At 45.8% G+C, this 13,982-nt stretch overlaps 1 protein-coding gene across 1 annotated transcript in view; it reads right to left on the bottom strand.

The window, feature by feature from the left end:
* Positions 1 to 3,292: 3,292 nt before the first annotated feature.
* Positions 3,293 to 13,982, bottom strand: part of col16a1 (collagen, type XVI, alpha 1) — a 57,016-nt gene continuing 46,326 nt past the window's right edge. The window contains exons 47-69 of the mRNA XM_084484867.1: positions 13,084 to 13,128; positions 11,554 to 11,607; positions 11,367 to 11,420; positions 11,027 to 11,080; positions 10,816 to 10,860; positions 10,597 to 10,650; positions 10,449 to 10,483; positions 10,020 to 10,086; positions 9,532 to 9,603; positions 9,295 to 9,348; positions 9,048 to 9,092; positions 8,169 to 8,213; positions 7,852 to 7,905; positions 7,610 to 7,663; positions 7,426 to 7,476; positions 7,221 to 7,310; positions 7,091 to 7,126; positions 6,900 to 6,944; positions 5,244 to 5,438; positions 4,976 to 5,039; positions 4,376 to 4,549; positions 3,922 to 3,999; positions 3,293 to 3,487 (exon numbers count right to left, since the gene is read on the bottom strand). Coding sequence (XP_084340993.1) covers positions 3,294 to 3,487; positions 3,922 to 3,999; positions 4,376 to 4,549; positions 4,976 to 5,039; positions 5,244 to 5,438; positions 6,900 to 6,944; positions 7,091 to 7,126; positions 7,221 to 7,310; positions 7,426 to 7,476; positions 7,610 to 7,663; positions 7,852 to 7,905; positions 8,169 to 8,213; positions 9,048 to 9,092; positions 9,295 to 9,348; positions 9,532 to 9,603; positions 10,020 to 10,086; positions 10,449 to 10,483; positions 10,597 to 10,650; positions 10,816 to 10,860; positions 11,027 to 11,080; positions 11,367 to 11,420; positions 11,554 to 11,607; positions 13,084 to 13,128 — 1,659 coding nt within the window. The 3' untranslated portion in view covers position 3,293. The remainder of the gene's footprint in view (positions 3,488 to 3,921; positions 4,000 to 4,375; positions 4,550 to 4,975; positions 5,040 to 5,243; positions 5,439 to 6,899; positions 6,945 to 7,090; positions 7,127 to 7,220; positions 7,311 to 7,425; positions 7,477 to 7,609; positions 7,664 to 7,851; positions 7,906 to 8,168; positions 8,214 to 9,047; positions 9,093 to 9,294; positions 9,349 to 9,531; positions 9,604 to 10,019; positions 10,087 to 10,448; positions 10,484 to 10,596; positions 10,651 to 10,815; positions 10,861 to 11,026; positions 11,081 to 11,366; positions 11,421 to 11,553; positions 11,608 to 13,083; positions 13,129 to 13,982) is intronic.

A 13,982-nucleotide genomic window follows, 5' to 3' on the forward strand; every position in this document is an offset into this window, starting at 1 on the left:
TGCAGCAGTTATTTTCCTTGTCCCATCAAGATTTCTCTCTGTCACTGAGGGACTGTAGAAATTCTGTACAGCTCTCCGGCTTTGGGCCTCCCAGCTTCATCCTACACTCCTCTCTTCATCGCAGATGCTAATGAAAATCACAGCCCGTTTGGACCACTCACCACATAAAGGGCCAGAATATTAATATCATAATTTCAGTGTAATTTATGAGTACAAAATATGTTTTTTTGGAGTTGTGGGATTGTAGTCCATGAAGGCGAGGAGTGATGAATCTTAGCACAAAGGGGCAATGAGATCTAGGGCACAGAGGAGAGGGGAGGAAAGGGTTTCAGTTTGATGACAACCTTCTTGTTCTGGTGAGATGTAACTTTAATAGGACCCTGGAAGAGACATAGGCAGAGGGGGAGAAATGACAAAGGGATACATACATATATATGGTTAAGCTGCAATGAGTGATAAAGAAACACAACCAGCACACTTCTGCATTTCAATAATTGCTTTGTTTTTCCTGAAATGTTTAATCCAAATATGAACAAGAAAGTACATTCAGGCACTAGATGGGTTGGGAGTAACAAAAAGAAAACATATTTAGTTGTAGGCACAGGTTAATGCAGGTTAAGGCATTTTTGCCAGTTTTCTGTTCTGCAACAGGGGTGTACATTAAGAGAAACACCACAGAGTAAATAGCCAGGCAGTGCAACTGGTAGCTTTGAGTGATTCAACGAGTAGTTTACATAACAACACTTCCCTGCTGGTTGAATACTGCAGCAGAACTCCTTGTGTTTTGTTTAACCTCTACAGAGCAAGCAACAAAATGTTGCTTTGTATATAAAGAAAAAAAAAAACCTGCATACCTTCAGACCAAATGGACCAATCAACAAACATGTGTAAAATTGTGGGCTTGCAGAAGAACACAGTCATCCTGTGTCAACATGCTTTCCGAATCACATTATGACTCTGATTAATTATGTATAAATTTGATGAGAGAGGGGGGCATGCAGAGTGTTGCGTGAAGTGGGTTAACAGCATTGAAAAAGCGCCAGGGGATGGGGGTTTAGTTCATATGAACAATATGACAAAGCTGACAGATGCTAAGGACAGGGTCATTGGACTACACAACGACATGGGTTATTAAAATGGCAGCATTTACAGAGAAAATTGAACAGAAAGGACACGCGACATAATTGAAGAATTTATGAAAAAAAAACAATTTGCTTTCGTGCGCATAGGCAATTTTCTCTCATAAATAATTTGTTTATCACTAAAAACACATTATTGTATTTAAGAAAGCTACAAACCTTTTAAAAAATCCCTTTGCATATTCTATTGCATTTTAATCATGGGCTATAATACATTGAAAACGTGGCCATTCTTTTATTTTTCCTAACAATGTTTTAGGAAGTATAAAACCATTATATATAAATATAAATATGTACAAAACAGACCTGTGGAAGAGGAACCAAGTTGTTAACGCGATCTGTTTCCAGAAGAAATAAAAAAGTGAAGGGATTTTTATTTTTGATCAAATCCAACGCAGATGGATAGAACAGTTAAAAAAACGAATGAGCTTGTAATGGTAATGGTGTTTACAAATAATTTTAGAAAAAACTAAGGCTTTAGTGAAATAGAAGTAGAAGCTGAGGTGCTGCGATGTGTGTGCATTCTCATCTCCGACTCCCTCTGCTACCGCCTATAGACCTGTTCACAGTCCACGTCATGGAGGGCAACAGAAGTGGAGTGCCTCATTCAGACCATTATCGGACGCACCACATTGGAATATAATTGTTGGCTGCACCAAAATGTTTGGTGTGTCTTTGGTTGTAAGACTCAGTATCCTACCAGCTGACATTTAGTTCTCCAGAATTACGTCAGGACCACAACTGTTTTCATAGCGACCAACGGTTTCTATGGTTTCAGACACATAAGACGTTCAAATTATACCACAATGGCCTCATAGCCTCTTATCTAATCCCATGAGACGTTTACATGATACCACAAAAGCCTCTAGTTTTACAATTGTCTGTGGCTGGGGAGGATTTGAAGACAGAAACAAGACAGAGTTAACGTTGTTGTATTTGATGTTCTGTACGCTAGGAGGGCTGTCCCGTAAACCGAGTCTGTGTACTGTTTGAGCCTTGCTGTCCGAGTCCAGTAACAAATCATGGATTTGAAAGCCGGTTGGTGATGCTGCTGGTTGTCTTCCATCCTACCAGGGAAAACTAAAATATCTTTGCCACTTATTCAGTGTTCCCCAAAAAACAGATTGACGGGTCTCTATAATGACGGTGGCTTTGTTGAGTTGTAGAGAACAGCTGCTCTCATAATATCAGACACGTCCTCGGCTCATTACAACCTAATTATACAACTTGATAATCGGTCGTGAGATGTTATTATACACTGGGAGGACAGTCGACCACATAAGGAAAACCATACTTTCATGTCCCCTTAACACAAAGGGTGTTAAGGGGACATGGTAGAGCTAGTGACTTGTATGCTCGTAATGTGTATCCGGTGAACACGCTAGGTTTCTCTAGCAAAATCGTTCCACTGAACAGTGGGCCGGTTGCTGATGTCTTCTACCTTATCGCTAACTGCACCCGGATCTGGAAGTCGGTAACCATTCTTTCCTGTTGAATTGATTCGGTAGGATTTCTGATCTTTTGAGGGTTATTTCCTTGCACACAATGACAAACGATTGCACTTTGCCACACTTTTGTCACCTTGTTGCGCACAAACTGTAAAAGGATCTATTAGACGAAGCCAGTGACAAGCAGATGGGATCTATCGAGAACAGTGCGGAGAAACGCAGGAGTTGCGGGTGTTTTATTCCCTTTTTAGTAACTTTTCGGAAATGTACGAACATTCGTAAAAAATAAATGCATTCAAAGCAGTGACTAGGGTGAAGCTTTACAAAAATAATAACAACAAAAGCTTTGCCACAACCAAAATAAAAAGAACAAATGATATTTTGCAAAAAATGAATAAGTGGATGACATTTACATGCTGGTGATTATGCCTTGGCCCCATGTCCCAGGAAGGTATCTCTTTCATATTGATGGGGAGATTAGTTTTGAGTGGCTGAGTCAACACATCAGCAGCTGGTGGTTGGACTAAGCTGCTGAGAAGCGGTCACGGTGCTCTAGCAGGGCCTGGTCTGCTGAGGGACTCCACAATGTTCCTTTCCTGGGTTGTGTTCTTTTTTGTTTTTTTCTGTCTCCATCTTAGTCCCCTTTGATCCATCCACCTCCCTCTCCGTCCCTCCCTCCCTCCCTCCCTCTTCGAACCTCTCCGTTTTACCAGGGGCCCTTGACATTTGGGCCCTTGCCGTTGTATTGTACTTCATGGCTCCTGCAGTCCCCGGGATTACACCGGCCGTCGTTACCCTTGGACCCGGGGTTCCCAGGGGGTCCAGAGACCCCTGGGACTCCCTGCTGGCCCACGGAGCCTGGGGGCCCCATCTTGCCGTAGCCTTGTTGTCCAGGAAGACCTGGAACAGAGAGGGAGATGGCTGCAGTTACTTCCCTGTGTTTTTTTTTTTGTTTTGTGTTTCTTTTCATGCCTATGAATACACACACGTTACATTCTCTTAACACGGTCGACTGCAGTTTTCAAAACATTTACAATTAACACTTCCCTCACACTGTTATATGTTATTACACTGTGTATATGTTATCGGACAGCCATCAGATGACTAAAATCAGGTGATATTGTGCACAGAATAAATATGATCGATTCCATTCACATTACTCAAGGCGGATGATAAACACTTGCAATGTATCCACTACATTTGTTTTGGTGTTCTAGTGGACTGCATTGGAATGTGTCATGGAATCAAGCTTCAAAGGCTATCAGCTGCGTTGGTCAGCAGAGGAGAGGGGCGTATCGGTTCGTCCATGGGAGAGAAGATGCAGTCGAACTAACCTGGTGCTCCCGGAGGTCCTATGTCTCCCATTTCTCCGATACCCTTCTCGCCCTTTTCTCCATTGGGTCCTCGTATGCCTAGATCACAGAGAGCCACAGGATTCACACAACGTTCCCTCATCCTGAATGAATCACTGAATGAATTAAGTAAGGAAATATTTGATTGGTTCATGAAAAAAGGATGGCAATCAACTTGAAAAAATCACATAAAAATAAGTTAAACGTCTACCATTGAGTAATTTAGCTGATTAAGCTAGCTTTGTTCAAAGTAACAGTGAACCTGTGATTAACAGTGAATGTTATTATGCATCTTAGTCGAGGACTGCAACAGGTAGGCTGAGGATGTTGGGGATCAAACCCAGTACACTGATCCATATTACCACATTTACAAAAAAAAAATAAGTTTTGGGGTTCAGCACCTCTTTATGTACTGTGAAATCAACAGATTGCTCACCGGGGGGTCCTTGGGGTCCTGTTCGTCCTTCTCTGCCCAATTGTCCGGGCAGGCCGGGAGACCCTGGGTTTCCATGTCTTCCCGGGTTTCCATCCTTACCGGGGGGTCCCGGTCTGCCGGGGGATGACTGCTCTACTGCCGCTGGCATGCGGGACATGAAGTAGGCCATCCTCTCTGAAGCGGGAGTGTGAATAGAATTATGAATTGTGAATTGAATTGTGAATAGAAATTATGTTTATAGAGCACATAAGGATGTTTACGTTCTTTTCCCTGTCCTTCACAATAACAAGGTTGAAAAACTGCAGTTGCATTTCTAGTCTAAAGAAGTCTAAACATTCTGTTAAGTAGGGGACATAAGTGGGAGCTCAGATAATGAGCTGTCTTCTGTGAAGTATCGTACAAAAATAAGGTACAATGAGTAAAAAATTGTGATGAATTGGGTTGTTGGAAAACTAGCACCCTTGCATAACATATTTTTGTTGATCAGAACCTTGAAAACACCGAGCAGTTAGGTGTACTTGACAAAAGTGAAACCATGCTTCTTCTCCATCTGTTTTCTGTGGTTCCACCCGTTTCAAATATTCACAGGCCCTTTCTCACCATCAAATATTTTAACGACTTGTTGGCGGATGAAGTTCTTGATCTCGTCATAGTTGACCACAGCCTGTGGAAGAAAATAATAAAGAAAAAAGAAAATCAAGACGGTAGCGGAATAATCACTTCGCGCAACACATATGTTTGCATACACACACACAGAAATTATCTCAAATTATGTTTAACATTAATTTAACCTACAACTCTTTTCGATATCCACAAAGCAGTGAACCAGGAGTCTATTTCATTCCCACACATTGTCACTGTATCTTACGTCGTTTCCGGGGGTCCCTGGGTTTCCTGAGGTGCCAGAGGGTCCTGCTGTGCCCGGGCTGCCCCTCTCTCCTCTGGGCCCCATAGGGCCTACCATGGGCTGGGCATCCTTGGAGTGGTAACCCCCTCCTCCAGGGAGTCCCGGCCTACCTCTCTCTCCGGGGGATCCTCGCTGGCCCGCGGCGCCTGCCTCCCCCTGTAGGGGATGATGAAATATCGTCAAAGATTGTGACGTACTTTTTATGACTTTGTCGTTTGACTGGTGCTTCTGTGCGAAAATATTTTAGATACATGTCACTAAGCAGCAGGGAGGAGGGGATACATCTTGCTCAAGGATGCCTAGATCTAGACTGTTAGACATTGGGGGTTTGAAGTTTGGCGCATTCATACACCTGGGGATAAAACACCCTCATCACGAGTACCCTGCACCGATTCATCAATGAATATTGAATTATATGAATTTCACTGAACATTAAGTACTATTAACGTTGAAGTTTTCAATATTCAAAGTGGAAGCCGTCCACTTTTATGAATGACTGTGCTCACTCCTTCCCTTTACACATGGCTACATTCTGTCTCTCCCACACACACATACATACACACACACACACACACACGGCAGGCCGCAGGGTAACTCTGGGTTTCACCTCCCTGAGCAGCAGCAACAGCACAGCGGCTTCCCGTCCCTCTACACATACACATGAGGGGTGGGGGGGGGGGAGGGGAGGGGCGCAAGGGAACATTGATTTATGGCAGCACCAAGCCTCATAATGGACATCTAATGTTAACAAGTCAACGCCACGCAGACCCAGACCCAACCCCCCGCCCCCCCCAAAAATAAATACACCAAAAGGGAAGCGGAGAGAGTAGAATGGAAGAGAGTGTCCTCCTCCCTCCCCGTCTCGCCCGCCTCTTGTTTTGCTGCTGCCGTAGCTAAGAGCCCTGACAATGGTGTCGTGTCAGCGTGACGAATAGCCTCATCGAGCATCTCGCCGCTGCCGTTTAATAGCATTATGCCAGAGCCCCGCGGAACAACTCTATCACTGTATCCCAGCCCCACGGCTAGCTAGCGTTTGCCGGCTGCGCTGGCAACGACATGCCAGGGGGCCGGTTAGCTGGCTTTACAGCTAGTGGGCCGGCCCAGCAGTCCGGTGAGATGGAGTGGAACTAAGGTGAGCAGGGGGCGTTAGTGAACTGAGAACTGTTTTAGGGCGCGAGCCATGCTGAGCATGCAGATAGATACCACTCGGCACTGCTGCCGTGTGTGTGTGTGTGTGTGTGTGTGTGTGCGCGCGCGTGTGTGTGTGTGTCTGGTGTGTGTGTGTGTCTGGTGTGTGTGTGTGTGTGTGTGTGTGTGTGTGTCTGGTGTGTATGTGTGTGCGTGTGTGATTGTGCGTGTGTGCGTGTGTGTGTGTGTGTGTGTGTGTTGGGGGGAACCAGGGCTCCCTGCTGCTGAGGTAGACAGCAAAATAAAGGGCAAAGCTTAGCTTCAGTGTGCCCGCCGGGGCGGTGCGTGGCTATGATATGGTAACTTGTCAGACACACACACACACACACCCACCCATCTGAACAGAAACGATGCACACACACAAACATGCGATGCAGAAACACACACACACACACACACACACACTCACTGATACACAAACGGACTTGCCTTTTGACCGGGCTGTCCATTCTCCCCAGCTGGACCTGCACTTCCCTGTCGGTGAAACAAACACCACACAGAGGGAACGATAAATAAACAGCGGAGGATAACATTGGATGAACAAACTGAATCTATCACTAGGGCTAGCTTTTTCTTTAGGCCCCAAATAGGCCTGAATATTCTTAGATACGTTCACGTACATCTTTACCGGCTGCACCATCGCTGCCGGGATCTCCCTGAAAGAAACATAGAAAAAGGAATTGATATGAAAAACTACAAAAATGGCCGTTTGGTGGAATTGGTCAAATGAAGGTGTTTGGGGGGACTGACAAGGGGTCCTGGATGCCCGGGAGGTCCTGGTGGTCCGCCCATCCCCCCCAGACCTCTCTCTCCTGCCTGACCCTTGTCTCCCTTTATGCCCTGGTGAAGAGAGGAAAGACGGAGATAAGACATCAGAAAGTGGGCACAAGGACACAGATGAACACCCACAAGCACAAGCTTGTCAGTTTGATACATTTCCCAACATCTCTCTCACCAATCCAGCTGGCCCAGCGGGTCCTGGGGGCCCGGCTGGTCCGGCGGGGCCCTGTTAGGAAGAGAGACACACACACACACACACACACACGTTATTACAGAACCACATGGCGATGTGTCTGGCTGGAAGTGAGGAACAAAAAGACAAGGAGCGTTGCTCAAAGGGTCAAGGGTCATGAACTCACAAGGTGACCAGCGGGTCCGGGTCGTCCCATGGCCCCTTGGGTGCCGGGGTCCCCCTGGGGAAGAAAATGACACAGTAATAAATGAGCGTTGCTGTTAACCATCGCGGCTTATCTGTGTCGATCTGACCTCAGATCTTTAACAGTAGCTCAGTTAGATTATAGAAGGGTCTTGAAGGGCCAGTGGAACGATTTATAACAGAATGGAGAGATGGTCTTAATGCAGTAGCATGGGCAGCACTCACATCATGTCCAGGTCTGCCTGATGGTCCGGCTGGACCTGAGGGTCCAATATCACCCTGAATAAACAAATTAATTAAGTAAGTAAATATTTATTTCATTCATGAAAAAGGGAGGGAAATCGAGTGGAATTAATTTTTAGAAGTGAACAAAAGATAACATAAGCCACAAAAAATACCTAAAACTAAGGCCAACCTAACATTGAATTCCATCTCCAGCACTTTACAGTATTTACAATGTGCAAACAGACAGACAGTCAGACAAACCAACTGACTGACTGACAGAGAGGTGGCCACACCAAGGAAGCGAGGCGTTACTGTACCTTCACTCCAGGAAAGCCGGTGTGACCGGTCTTGCCTTTGTATCCCTGGGGAGAAGGGGAGACATCACACACAGAGAAGTAAGGGGTGTGAGTGAGAGCAGAATAACTGACAGCAAGAGAGAGAGAGAGAGAGAGAGAGAGAAAGAGAGAAAGAGAGAGGGGGAGAGAGATGCTTAAGATGCTTATGGAAACGAGTGATTGCTGCATTGGTCACATTATGCTAACTAGGCTATAATGCTGATACAGTAAGGTGATGCCTGTTAATGTCTATTTTAATGTATTTCTTTATTTATTTGTTTATTTGTTTATTTGACAGGCACAATGCACAGTTCATTAGCAGTGCCAGAGTTAGCTATAAGCTATTTTGCATCTGTAGTCCCTGGGCAGGAGACAGAGGATAACATCTCTGTCAAAATGTTATCTCATAGATGAACACAAAAAAACTGTTGAGCTGTGGAACGCATTTACCTACGAGCGTCAAAGGGCTCAACGAACAGGACAGGTTGACTATTTGATGGTTCCACGGGTTAATCATACAGCCATACATCAAATCGGAGCCGTTTGTTGGGTGTGTATACACGCACACCAGAGGAAACACAATACAAGTGCCGTTGGAGAACCAAAGCAGCTCTTTGCAATCACAGCCAACACAAGCCAGCCTTTTGTTCAGCGCCCCTCAAACGCTCTCATAGGAGCTTTGCTCACACTGAGGAGAGCGCGGTCAAGCGTGTAAAACACAAGGACATTGATGGGAAAAAACAAAACAATCCTTTCGACGCCATCCAAGATTCCCCACAGGTAGTAAGTACAACAAACACCGCTCAAAGATGAAACAGGCAGACAGAAAGGGCGCACGCACAGGTGAAAGGTCATACTCACTGGCATCCCCCGAGTTCCTGCTGCCCCGGCAGGGCCTGTCTCTCCCTAATACACAGAGAGAGAGAGAGAGAGAGAGACATAGAGACAGACAGACCGACCGACAGACATACACAGAGAGAGAGTTACTTGTCAGGTTGACTACATTGTACTATGCTCTAGAGAAAAAGCAGTAAGAAATAGCAGTATGGAGTATGGATCTTTTCACATATGAATCACCCAGGATGAGCCATGAAAGAAAAAGTCCTACCCGCAGTCCTGGTTTGCCGTCCTTTCCATCCAATCCCTCAACTCCTGGAGAGCCCTGTCACACACACACACACACACACACACACACACACACACACACACACACACACACACACACACACACACACACACACACACACACACACACACACACACAATGCACCAGATTCACATTGTTTATTAGAGCTAGGAATACAACTGTATAACATGTTGTGGTGTTGATATGCTAGATGTGTACCATGAGTCCTGGTGATCCAGGACGTCCTGCAGGGCCCATCTGGCCCTGGGGTCCCTGGGCCCCGTCGTTACCCTGGAGGGGAAGAGGGGGAGGGAGACACAATGAGAGAGAGAGAGAGAAAGGAAGAAATGAAAAAAAGAAAGAAAGACCAATGTGATTTAAGAATGATAGATCGAAAGAAATTTAAAAAAGGGGAAAGAAACAAAGAAGAAGTGAAATAAAAAGGGAAAGGAAGGACGAACAAATTAATATAAAGAAGGAAATAAATAAATAAGGAAAGAAATAACGAACCGTCGTGAATAAGAGATAGAAATAGGAAGAAAGTTTGAGAAAGAAACTTAGAGGGGGGGGGGGGAGCAAGTGAGTAAGATGAAGGGGACAAAGCAAGACATTAACGCAGACTCACACGACACATAAATGTGACTAATGTTCCGCTGAACTACCTAAAGGTTAGTGGTAAAGGTAAGCCATTAGCAGATGGATCCCACTTGCCTTCTCAGCCCTGGGTCCCGGGGGGCCCTCTCTTCCGCTTTTACCAGGAGGACCGGGGGGACCCTGGAGAGACACGCACAGTCGCACACACACAAACACACACACACACACACACACACACACACACACGTGCACCCACACACACACACACACACACCCGTAGACATACACACCCACCCACACACACACACACACACACACACACACGTGCACCCACAGACACACACACACACACACGTGCACCCACAGACACACACACACCCACACCCACAGACATACACACCCACATACACACACGCACAACCACACACAGACACAAACACACACACACATAAAATTTGAGTACAGACAAATGACAAATGGACGCATTTGTAAGAGAACAAGAGAAAATTCTGTATAAAGAAGATACAGAAGATAACACAAACCTGTGATCCTGGGAACCTGGAGCTCCAGCTTGACCCTGGAAGAAAGAAAGGGAAGCTCTAAAATGTTTTCAAGGGCTATGATACTCCCATCTCTAAACATCTATACAAAAGCCTTTCTTTCAGCCTTTTGCTCGCCAACCACTCATACCTGGTCACCCTTGGGTCCCGCGGAGCCTGTTGGGCCCGAATCTCCTTTGATTCCCTGAGTTTTGAGGGGAAAAGGAAATCAAGCAAAAGCAACGGTGTGGAATAGACAACGGTAATGGCGCACTCTAAATGTGCTTCGGGTTAGAGCGACAAATCTCTGATACGGTAACAATGACCAGGAACCTATAAATACAACCGCTGCGCTTAAGACCTGACTCACCGGAGCACCGGCCTGTCCTTGGAAGCCAGCGATCCCGGGTGAACCCTGCAAGAGAGAGAGGAGGAGGAGGAGGAGGAGGAGCAATGAAGAGGTTACCGCGGAAACACATCTGGACGTGCTTAACGAGTGCATAATGAGCGCACAATGGCACAGTACACAATGACACACTGCCATTACCCATCGTGCACTTGTTGAAGCCGTGGAGACTCACCGTCTCGCCCTTCGAACCACTGCCTCCGGCGTTGCCGCGCTCTCCCTTCATACCCTGGCGAAAAACGGCGAAAAGATACCAGTCTGTCATTCTCACCACCACCTTAAGCACAGCCCCCCTCCCCTCAACGTCTCCTCTGTTAGCAACCACCAAGCATCCATCTACTTACCCAAGCCCCGCATTAAGACCACCCCCATCCATAGGACCCCTCCTCCCCCCGCCATCCCCCCACCTCCATCTATCCATCGATTAGAAGCTCCCCCAACGACCCATAACCCCACCCATGTCGGTCCACTACCAATGAACCACCCGCCCCCTTGAGAGGATGAAAAGGACTTACAGGCATCCCCGGTGGTCCCATGGATCCTGGATAGCCCGATGTCCCTGATGAACCCTGAGGTCAAGGAAGAGAGACAAGCGAGCCATCAGATCGGGGGGGGAACGAGGTTTAGAGTCCCCCGATGAGCGTCACGCGTTTACCGCAGGAAAGCACGACTCGAATACACAATCACAAACACGCGACTCGCCTGTTCACCCTTTAGTCCGGGGACTCCGGCGGAGCCCGACTCGCCCGGCTGGCCCTGGGGAAGAGAACGAGAGGCGATTTGAATGAAGCCATACCTCACACTCCTCGATTCCCCTCAAAGCCGGGGGGATCATGGGGATGAGGAAGCAAACACAAACCAAGTCAATAGCATGAGAGGTATGCTTCTGGAGTCTCGTGCCATGGTTCTCTGGCCTGGGGGGGGGGGGGGGGGGGGGGGGGAACAGCTGCCACATCCACAGGTTACAGAATATAGAACGAGTAGTAGTGAGTGCAGTTAGTCTAGTCTAGTCGTTTAGGCGTTAGTTATCCTTGCCTGTGTCATTGTGTATGTCCAAGTCTCCTGTATTGTCTAGTGTTTTCACACTCGTGCCATCAGGTCTCGCTCGTAAAACAGGTGGCACGACCTCAATGAGACTTTTCGGGATAATAAAAGGCTAAAAATATAAATACAAAATCCACAGAAAGTTGATCAAATGTTTCTTTGTACACAGGCGGTTTAACCACCCATCGCTACATATTGACAAAGACACGCACGCACCACCTGTTCCAAAAAGAAACTATCTATCTTCAGACATTCACTCCTTGCCAATACGACTGGCTTCATCTCCCTCTCCCTCCCTCCTTATCTGCAGTGTCTTGTATGGATGTGTACACTAAGCAGTGTCTGTGGCACTGTTCTGCAGACTCAGCCACGAGGGCTTATCAAAGCGGACGAGCATCATTAGGAGGATACATCTCCTTCAGTTCATGCTCCTTAATCACGATGAGGGCGAGAAAACTAAAGATGAATATAAGTTATAGCTTGAGCAGCAGAGGAATAACACCATCTCTCTCTCTCTCTCTCTCTCTCTCTCTCTCTCTCTCTCTCTCTCTCTCTCTCTCTCTCTCTCTCTCTATCTCAAACACTTGCAGACACACACTGGAAAACCCTTGCGTGTAACGGTAGTTAACATCGAAAGGGACTGCTACACCACAAATGGATTTTGTGCAGACCCCCCACTGCTCATCATTTCGTTTTAAAGAATATCTTCTGTGTGTGTGTATAAATGTTTAATTGTGTGTGTGCATGTATGTATGTATTGTGTGTGTGCGTGCGTGTATGTGAAATTGTGTATGTGTGTCCGAGAAATGTGTGAGTGTGTGGATTGTGTACTGCAGAGGTCCCACTCTCGATCACGTAGACAGGGGGAATAATTGAACAACTGGAGAGAGACAGTGGAATTGTTTCCTCATCTAGAATATCTTTCATTATAGAGAGAGAGGGATAGAGATAGAGAGGTAGAGAGAGGGGAAAGGGCGAGCAACAAAGAGAGGAAGAGATGAATAGAGAAGGGAAGAGAGGGAGAGAATCGACTCTGTCTGGAAAAGTACTCCATTACGAAGTCTAGTCCATATTTTGAGAAGAATCGGAATGAGTAAAACAGGAAAGAATGATTTGTAAAATAAATAGGAAAAGTAAGGTATACAGGATGAATAAAGAACATCCAAATGAACGTGAGCCTGTACTTACAGGTGAACCCTGGGGACCCTGGGGACCCGGGAAACCGGGAGGACCCTGTGGAAAACAGACGGGCAATGAGACAGACGACTCACACTGCAGACAACAGCTGAAGCTCTTCTATTTTCGCTTTGACTTTATGTTTGTCACAAAAACGGCAAGATTGTGTGGAGGCAAATTCTCATTCTCGTCTGCGACACTAGGGGGGTCTGTGGACCCGTGGAAGACAGAAAAAATAGACAAACACAAAAACTCATCCCTTACATTTTGGGAAGGAAAGAAGAAAAAATGAACTTCCATAAAATAAATAACAAGATTTGTAAGGCGATTGATGTTACACTTTTAAGGACAAGTATTTGATAGAATATAGTTTTTTTGGCTCACTTTGAAGATTGGGAAATCAGCTGAGATCTTAGTCTCGTAATACGTGCTGATGGGCATTACTCAGCACATGTGTGTGTGCAGTATGTGTGTATGTGCTGAATGCAGACATACTCCATAGTAGGATTTCATTCATGTTAATGAATGAAATTCTAAACTGGACGTTAATTCTAAACTGAATGTTGGACAAGGAGTAAGTCCTAAAGAGTAAGTAAACCCATCATGAGTAGTAAAAACACTTCTACTATTCTGTTTGGGTCTCTCCCATCTGGTATTTTGACTAAAATGTATAGAGTTGTTAAACGTTGGAAATTCTCTGCAAATCGATGGGTCTGCTACTTCTGGTTAAAAACACTATTCTAGAATAGTAGTTTGCTATTGGCTACCTGCTCACCCTTGCTGTTTGATGGGCATTCTGAAAAAGTTAGATAACACCAGTACCTACTCTTATTTAACCCAATGTGTCCGTTTCTTCTAATACCATCATAGCTTTTGTCCAAAGATAATGTATCTCCTGGGTGGAAATTGTT

Source organism: Micromesistius poutassou (assembly GCF_964030765.1).
Source record: "Micromesistius poutassou genome assembly, chromosome: 20".
Classification (NCBI taxonomy): domain Eukaryota; kingdom Metazoa; phylum Chordata; class Actinopteri; order Gadiformes; family Gadidae; genus Micromesistius; species Micromesistius poutassou.